The 10,157-nt window shown below is 30.6% G+C and overlaps 1 protein-coding gene across 2 annotated transcripts in view; it reads left to right on the forward strand.

Annotated features, from left to right (window-relative positions):
- The window catches only part of LOC106457488 (teneurin-m-like), a 259,591-nt gene that overhangs the window by 207,319 nt on the left and 42,115 nt on the right, over positions 1-10,157 (forward strand). For both annotated transcript variants that reach the window (XM_022383443.1, XM_022383444.1), the window contains 3 exons: positions 4,933-5,037; positions 5,509-5,703; positions 8,909-9,118. In XM_022383443.1, coding sequence (XP_022239151.1) covers positions 4,933-5,037; positions 5,509-5,703; positions 8,909-9,118 — 510 coding nt within the window. The remainder of the gene's footprint in view (positions 1-4,932; positions 5,038-5,508; positions 5,704-8,908; positions 9,119-10,157) is intronic.

Below are 10,157 nucleotides of genomic sequence, written 5' to 3' on the forward strand. Positions count from 1 at the left end.
GTTTCTCAATTGTACTTATTAATTATATTAGCTAAATATCTCGTCCCCAATGGTTCAGTGGTAAGTTTGAAAGATTATAGTGCTAAAAACCAGGCGTCGGTACCTGTGGAGGGCACAGAACCTATAGCCCATTTTGTAGCTTGTGATTGACAACAAACAACAACCAAATATTTTACTATTTTAACTGAATCAGATAAAAAATTAAATGCTTGCGTCATTATAATGATATTTTTTCATTTTCTATTTTAGTACTTGCTTCCCTGCTGACTCGGCGGTAAGCCTGAAGGATTATCAAAATTCGGAGATCGATCCCTGCGCTAAGCACAAGAGAAATAACCAAAATACAGCTTTGCGCTTAAAACAACCTAATGAATACATTTCATTACATGATAAAAAATGGAATTTTCTTGTTGCTTTTATTTATTTTAATATTATAATGTTTTCAACTGTATTTTTCCTCGATTCTCGTTTTGTTTATAATAGCAATGCAAGAACTTTTTAATAACTATCATTTCTATAGTAATTATAAAAATACCAGTTTTTGCATTTTTTAATTATATTAATTCTACTTTTGTGTATCGTAATATTCTACTTAAGGGAACGAAATCCAGTTGTATTACTGGAAATTTAAGAGTTGTGTTTAACGATGGTAATAAAACACACTGAATTGAAAATAAAATAAAATAAGTTATGAAAATATAACACCTTAACAAATAAAATATATTTATTGGATTTTTATTACTACAGATTTTGTGATTATTAAACAACCGAGATATAAAAGTTGGTGAGAAAAATCTGAACTATCACCATTTTGTTTAATATTTCTCTCAATTCTACAAACAACGAAGCTCAATAGATCTGAGCTTCGTTGTTTATAGAAAGAGGACAATTGGTATTGAATAGATAGCTTCGTTGTTTATAGAAATAGAACAATTGGTATTGAATAGATCTGAGCTTCGTTGTCTATAGAAAGAGAACAATTGGTATTGAAAGAACAATTGGTATTGAATAGATCTGAGCTTCGTTGTTTATAGAAAGAGAACAATTGGTATTGAATAGATCTGAGCTTCGTTGTTTATAGAAAGAGAACAATTGGTATTGAATAGATCTGAGCTTCGTTGTTTATAGAAAGAGAACAATTGGTATTGAATAGATCTGCTTTCTATAAACAACGAAGCTCAGATCTATTCAATACCAATTGTTCTCTTTCTATAAACAACGAAGCTCAGATCTATTCAATACCAATTGTTCTCTTCCTACAAGCAATCAATATTTTTATAGTGCATTTTACAGGAACAATGACATCAACATCTTCAACAGTCTAAAAGAAACTCATTATTGAAAGAGTGTTGACATGCAACACTTTATTTTTTCTTTTTATTACTGGATTTTAAATGTAGCCTAATAGTTAGCATGCCGTTGAAACTGCTTGCATTTACAGATGTGAGGGCACTATAACTGTGACACTCCACTTCGTTATAAGTTAGTTACGAGTGTTTTGTTGCCTTCCATCAAGTCAACGGTTCAAAATTAGGCGGCTATGCCTGAGCCTTAGGTGGTTTCTGACCTGGACGTCTATAGTCATATCTTGTGTAAAGTGCCATTCAAGATATAAAACAAAACAGTAACCTATCACTGGTTTCTTACACTTTTAGAAAGAATTACTTTATTCCAAGCATTCTTATGAGTCAACTATTGTATTACAATAGAATGACTTACAATAACTTATGCTACAGCTCACAAAACATATTATTTGTTTTCTTGTCCTTCACATCATGCAGAAACATATGAAATGGTAGATGCAAATCCTCATAAAATTTCAACCAGGTGTTTTAAAAAAAACAATATCGATCTTCCTGACATAACTATAATTACCATCCCTATTCAGATTGACTTTATTATCGATTAGATCTCAAAATACTCAAACCATGAAAAACAAACGCAGGAAAATAATTCATACACAGTTACTAAGTTATGAAATCAGAAAGTAGTAACTTTATACTAAAAGTAGCCGTTCAATCTCAGTCCTGGTGACTACAAAACAAATCTCTTATATTCTATTTTCAAGCACAAATTTACAAAACAATGGCAAAAATTCTTTTGTTTTTCAAACGCACTATATTCAGAATAAACTCAATTCTGCAGGCATCTTAGGTTGCCAAAATAGTTTTTTCCTGCTTACAAAGTCTTTAGTTTAGTTTCTGTCTTTTAGATTATTTTTAGAAATTTTAGATTTATGATTCTATGCTCACTATTTTCATTGCTAAATTTCATTGATATCATGTCTTGCCTGATTCTTTCTCTCACTCGATAATAATTTTATTCATTTCAATTACTCGCATTAATTATTTCAAAAACTATCTTTTAGTTTGTTTGTTTGTAATTAAGCACAAAGCTACACAACGGGCTATCTGTGCTCTGCCCACCACGGGTATCGAAACCCGGATTCTAGCGTTGTAAGTCCGCAGACATACCGCTGTGCCACTGGGGGGCCTATCTTTTAGTTTTTGTGAATTTTATCAGATAATATATATATATATATATATATAATTATTATTATTTTCTAATAGAGGTTGAAGTAAATGAATATCGAATTTCACGTATAGTCAACATATATTATATAGGGGAAATTGTTATCAAGTGTTTCTTTCATCCATAAATCCATTTTGAAATAGAAAACTCAAAATGTGTAAGATAATGTAATACGGATCCTTTCATCCACTTGATTTCACAAGATATTCGGATTACAATAGATTTCAAGAGAGAATGGTATTCAAGGCATAACAGAGGATATAAACTACAACATATTTACTTCAGAAAGACGGACAGTTAACACAGTCTTAACTTGAAACTTCTTTGTGAGAAAGATGTATTATAGCATACTTAATTATGGCCTTATATAACATAGGACAGTCAGTTTCTCCATAACTATAGATTTTTCACAATGATAAAACTTTACGAGTAAATTTGGGGCAAATAATAGATATTCTTCTACATAGTGTATGGAATTGTATGCAATGTGTGAATGAAAATACTACTAATAACAATCCCTTGTAACGTTTACATAGGCAGACAATGTACTTAGGTTCAGAGTTCCCTATTACAAACATTACGAATTTATTTTACTTTCGACCCCCTGATAACTTATAAGAAAGAAACGAACCATAAATTTGTCTATTTCAGTCTATTGGGGCCATCGCAAGGTACCGTTGTGCAAAGTCTCAATTAGCTTGGCCAAAACATGAAGGAATGGCAAACCTAAAGCTTTTGTCTTCTATAAACCTAGAAGAAAGTCACGAATCCGAAATATGTCTGTTTTAGTCTGTGGAGGCTGTCCCAAGGTGTCGTTCTGCAAAGTCTTCTCTGGATTGGTTGAAACATAACGAAATGATAGACCAAAACTCCTAATTTTGTTATTTTTACCCCTGCAAAACCAAAAAAAGGACACGAATCCAAAATCTGTCTATTTCAGGTTATGTGGTTGTCACCAGGTATCTTTGTAAGAAGTGTTATTTGGATTGATGTAAGTATACATTTGGCCTGCAGTTCCTTTATACTTACATCAATCCAAATGAGATATAAAAATACGTACTTTGGCCTGTATTTCCTGTATACTTACATCAATCCAAATGAAGTATAAACATACATACTTTTGGCCTGCAGTTTCTATATGTATTTATAATGTGTGATTTTTTTTGTCCTTTAAAATCGAATAGGGGAGAAAATGAGAAATAAACCATGGCGTGTTAGACTAAAGTATATGTTTCAAGACGATGATCGGCCAAGAAATAATGGAGTAGTGTATAATTGTTATTGCTGGAAAAAAGAAGAAAAATAAAACATATAGAATACATTGTCTTCCTTTCTATAAGAGTGATATAAAAACTGTTTATTACATAATTACCATTTTGTAACCAAACATTTGATTTATCTTCACAAATGTTCTATTAATATTCATAACTATAACTTTAATGTGAACAGAAACAACTATTTTGACGGGAAACAGCTTATTGAAGCTAGTTATAGTTAAAGTGATTTTTTTTTTAAAAAGAAATATTGTAAATTTTTAGAAGTTAAAATATCTATAATTTATGAGCAAATTTCAAATATCTGATAACCTTATTAGTTTTACCTTGTTATTTGTACCTCTGTGCGTTTCATTCTTCACAATATACCATTACTTGAGTATTGACTGAAAACAGTAATGTATTTTATTATCTCAAAAGCTAAAATATCTGTAATTTATGAACAAATTTCAAACACCTAACAACCTTATTAACTTTTACCTTGTTATTTGTACCTCTATGGGTTTCATTCTTCACTGTATACCATTGCTTGAGTATTAATTGAAAATACTAACGTATTTTGTGATCTAAAAAGTCACTAATACGTTAAGAATTTCAATTTTACATATTGAAAATATAATATGACCAGTACACTGTTTTATCATATTAATATTTTTCAGTAAAATATTGTTTCATCTAGCTGTAATAACTAAAACAGAAAATGTATTTTGTAAATTCGTGTACCAGTTCTTCTATGATTTGAACAAAGAGAGAAAAATTTCTGAACGAATAATTTTGTATAGTATGTTTTATAATATTGCTTCAAATAACACATATTTTAAATATTAATGATTTTTTTTATGGAATATTATTCCAATTTTTAGGGTTGCTGTCATTTTGTTTATATTTTTATTTTTTTACTGTAGGGTAAAAGGAATGTTTAAATTTGAGTCTAGATGATAATGACGTAAAACTTCTACAGCTAACTCTTGAAGCTTACTTCCGAAAGTCAAATTTCATTTCTAAAATTGCCATAAAGTAATAAACGCATTGTTCATGCTTGCATTTTCATAAGTTGAAAATACAACTTCTGAGTTTATTATCATCGAGTTTTCTCTATATTCCTATAACACTTGATTCGTTGCAGATGAAGCAAGCCTACACTGTCCATATGACTGCCACGGCCATGGAACCTGCAACGTCGGTATTTGTTCTTGTGAACCTGATTATGCAGGAGACTCTTGTGCTTATAGTAAGTCTTGTTAGCTAATTTATTTTTATTTTTTTCGTATTGCTAACTGAGCCTTATGTCTTTTAAATATTATTTAAGATTGTGTATAGAACAGGTGGTTTACTTGGATAAACCAAAACCTAACTTGGCATTTCATGTACTTTTGCTTATTATTAAACACTACAATGTTTTTTTAAGTATTATGTTCATGTACTAATGTATCTTACAGAAAGAAACGCTCTTCAAAGCCTCACACAAGTATTTTTTCCTGATAATTTTCTAATGAACTAGTATTTTTCGCGAATATCTTAAAGTTTATATCACAATAATGTTTTGATGCTGAGTTACATAAAACTTCTTATAAACCTTTGATAAATTAATTTGTCGTCATTTTTAGATATGGAGTCAAACTAGGCTTTTCTTCCATTTCTATAATATTTGAGCTTTTTTTAATACTGAAGCTAAATAATACCATGTTATTGAAAATACCAGGAGTCTGTCCCGTACTCTGCAGTGGGAGGGGACACTATACTTCTGGGGAATGTATATGTAATCCTGGATGGAAAGGAAAAGAATGTCAGTTTAGAGAAGATGAATGCGAAGTTGTAGATTGCAACGGTCACGGAGACTGCGCAGATGGAAAGTGTCAGTGTTACCCAGGTTACAAAGGCGATTACTGCGAAGAAAGTAAGAAACTATAAGTATTCTATCATATCTCTTTCGAAAGTCTTGTAATAGCTTAAAAGATCATTATGGTCTGATTTTTGGCCTAACTTTATCAATCATAATAGTATATAGAAAACATTGTGTACTCTAAACTAATCAAGTAAATCTCTGAAATTTGATCATTTCATGTATGTTTTACCAGAATAAACATCAAGTATACTTCTTGGCATGTGGGTTACAGTATGTATAAAAATAAAGCTACACTTAATAGTGAAGTTTATTAATGAGTTTTGAAATGAATTTATTGTTAGAGATATATCGAATTTTTATGCCATTTCTATGAAATACAACGTGGATGAATTGTTTCAAATAAAGTAATATACCGTTATATACCTATTTTTTACACAAAATATTTAAATTAGTTTTCTTTCTTAATTCTGAATTCTATACAAGAATGGAACATAGAAAAAATTCATTCATTATGATCCTGTATGGATATTTTTATATGGTGATTGCACGTGAAATAGTTTACTTCGTTATGGTACCAACCTATGATTGAATTAAACGCAAATAAATATAGATCAGCAAATAAACTGAAGCCTAAGTTTTTAAGATACAAAGCAATGAAGACTTATCTTTCTTCAAATTTTCATATAGAAACAAATTGAACTTAGAAAATATGCATTTTATGTGAGCGCTTGTAAAAAATAGCATGCATACCCAATGAGAATGAGTAAAATAGCTTAGTTGTTTAGCGTTTAAATAAATAAAACACTTGCTTTTAGCAAATTAGCATAATGAATCTTATGTGGCCTGACAATATATATTCAAGGCCTAACAAGCAGTTTAGTGCTTAACAGGTTGTACTGATATTGACCTTTATGACTTAGAATGTCATACATATTTTTCAGTAAAAGGGTTACAAAATATTCATGCTTCTGGAAGCTTGAAAGAAACCAAAGTATTTAACACTTTATTACAAGAGTTAATCTATTCTTAAACAATAGGTTCAGAATATTCTAAGACTTGCATGCATTTATAGTCCTTGGACTAATGATTGAAGGATATTAAAATAACTTCTGGTGCAAAAGACTTGTATAGCCAAGAGAAACCTCTGCTAATCTTAGTTAAAATGTATATATAACTTCATTACCGATGAATTACGATATAAAGTAAGAAATACTGTTTAACTAATGTAAATGCAAAACATTTTTCCCTAGGTTTGTAATCACCTTGCTTTTTATATAAAAAAATTAAACTTTTTGTTATTAATTATCATTCTAGAGATCTAATATTCTAAGGAGTCAGTGAAATGTAAAACAAGTGTTAAAGATCTAATATTCTAAGGAGTCACCGAAATGTTAAAAAGGTGTTTGAATTTCTAAAATAAATATTTTAAGTAAACAGTTACAAAAAGCACCCATATTCATACAATTAACATTTTTCTATATTTTCAGAACAGTTTGTGGAATTTTTCACATTACAAAAAATTGGTATGCAGATACAAAAGTTTACTAATTAAATGAAATTCTACATGTTTATTTTCCCTGCGTATCGTTCTAACACTCCACGTACTCAAATACTATATGTTAACTTGTCTGCATATTGTCATAACACTCCACGTACTCAAATACTACATGTTAACTTGTCTGCATATTGTCATAACACTCCAATACTCAAATCCTACATGTTAACTTGTCTGCATATTGTCATAACACTCCAATACTCAAATCCTACATGTTTATCTTGCCTGAATATCATTATAACACTCCACGTACTCAAATCCTATATGTTTATCTTGTCTGGATATCATCATAACACTCTATTACTCAAACCCCATAAGTTTGTTATACCTATGCATCCTCATCACATTCTAGATACTCAAACTCTATATGTTTATCTTGCCTAGATATCATCATTCCACTTTAGATACTCAAACCCAATGTGGATTATTTCTTAAAGTATCACCATAACACTCTTCATACTCAGATCACATGTGTTTATTAATCTTAGGTATCATCATCACACTTAAACTCTATTTATGCTTACCATAAACGAACTTAAAACCTTTAACGATTCCTTTGTTTTTCCTTTGTTATTGAGATGCTTCCTCATGTTAAAGACGGGTACATGTTTTTAATCATCACAGGTTATGGTTTATCCTTAAATTATTTTTCTGTATACGTTTAATAACAATTACATAAAAGTGTTTTAGTTCACTCCAAAAATATGGCATGACTAGAAATTGTTTAAAGAAATCATTTGGAAATAAATTTCCGAAAGAAAAACAGCAACAACAAACAAACAAACTAACATAGAATATCGATTAGGGTATGATAAAAATAACGATTTGAATATAAGCTTTTGTCTTAAAATAAAAAAAGGATTATGTCAACAGATGATTGAACAATGCTATTTTATAAAATCCGACTCATATTTTATATTTCTAGAGAATTAATAAGTTTTGCCAAAGAACCAAGAGAATTTCATTTTAAAATAACAAACAAAACACATACTGTTCATCCTGCAGCAGCTGAACAATATGTAAAGATTCTCCGAAGAGGTAGAAATGTAAATTCATTAAAATTTCTGGGTTTTGAAATAAAACTTGAAAACAAACGTGAGATATTCTAAACGGAAAACAATATTAATTTATAAAATAGATAACATTCCTGTCGGTTCGTTTTGACAGAAAAAGGCTAAACAAATCATTCGGCGCTTGATTTATTTATTCAATACTGTTTTGTTTGCTTCCAAAGTGATGAGATAAAAATAACAAAGATCGAAGTGGAAAATCAGTTGCAAAACATCGGTATAGAAAGGTCGCCGTCATCGCAAAGTTAGTTTTCTCTAGAAAATTGCTATATTTACTTCGAACTACATTATTCAAACGTTACTTAAAATCTGATAGAAATGGCAACTCTCTTGAACATAGTCCCTTGAATCGATGGTGGAGGAAACTGAAATGGAAGGGCACTAATTTCTTGGAGAAATGCAGTTATGAAAAATTTATTTGATAAATGCACGTTTGTGTGTGTGTGCATAGCAGTGATGGGCAAATGCTTAATTATTTTTTCTATATAGTAAATAAGTGATTAATAATTTCAGCCGTACGTTAAGATAAATATATTTCTTGCACATATATTTGCTGGTATCGTATACGGATATAAATGAAGCAATATATTATAAAATTTTAAAATAACTCGAGAATTTATTCGTACTACAGTTGGTTGTTTAGATCCAGATTGTTCGAGACACGGTATTTGTGTCAGTGGAATGTGTCTCTGTCGGAAAGGATGGAAAGGAGCAGATTGCAGTGAGCCGGATAGTGATACATTGCGTTGTCTGCCCAATTGTTCCGGGCATGGACAATTTGATTTTGAGCTTCAGCGTTGTGTCTGCAACGACCATTGGAATGGCCCCGACTGCTCCCAAGGTAGGTTTTAAACTTTATCTAGTTACGAATTTTCATTAACATACGCTCCGATGGGACAGCGGTAATTCTATAGACTTAAAATGTTAAAATCCTGTGTTCGATTCCCCGTGGTGGACACAGCAAATAGTCCGATGTGGCTTTGCTATAAAACAAACAAATCATTAACATATCTACATCTAATACATTTCAACATTTTCTAACGTGTGTACGTCATGTTATTTTATGAAGTGAATTATTTTGCCTTACAGTTGTTTTTTGACAAATACATACCAGCCAGTTTCTGATGATGAATATTTGCCAACAGTTTGTGCTAGAAATAACTTCAAAGAAAATGATGAAATGAAATATAACGAATTAGATTATGGAATATCGGACAATACAATAGTAAGACAAAACTATAAAAAAAAAAAAACTACAAGTGTTGCATAAGATGGTTGCAAGTTCTCATATATAATGAAATAGAGAATATAGAATTTTATAATTATTTTTCCTTAACCGGTGTCATTGTCCCTTTAGTATGACATTAAAAATTCTGATAAACATTATCACAGGAGCCATTATTACCTGTGTACTTTTTCCAGGATTCTCTCGAGTCACAACTATCCTATAATGGAGAACTTAATGTTTAAGATTAAATATGTCAGAATATCGATCTTTCGAGTATTGACAAGTGCAATTGACACAACTCACGGTATATTAATCCAGAGATAAAACACGTCTAAAGCATTTAGTTTATCTTGGACTTGCGAAATACAAAAGGATATATTTTTTGCTTAAAAACTAACTGACACGTCCATCTCTGTTCGAAATATTTTCAACGTTTTCAGGAATAAACTTTAAAAAGTGACTAAAAGTTGTGGCTAGTTAACTTTTTATTGAAGGGTAATTTTATGGGAGCATTGCTTACTTCTTTGTTACTAGATGTGCATTTTGTGGCAAGACCATACAGATACCACTTCCCCCCCCCCCAAAAGAAATCATAACTGAAATTGTTAAACAAAAATGTTAATGTCGCTCTTTATACGTGCTTCCTTTAAAA

The sequence above is a fragment of the Limulus polyphemus genome, unplaced genomic scaffold (genome assembly GCF_000517525.1).
Source record: "Limulus polyphemus unplaced genomic scaffold, Limulus_polyphemus-2.1.2 Scaffold337, whole genome shotgun sequence".
NCBI lineage: Eukaryota > Metazoa > Arthropoda > Merostomata > Xiphosura > Limulidae > Limulus > Limulus polyphemus.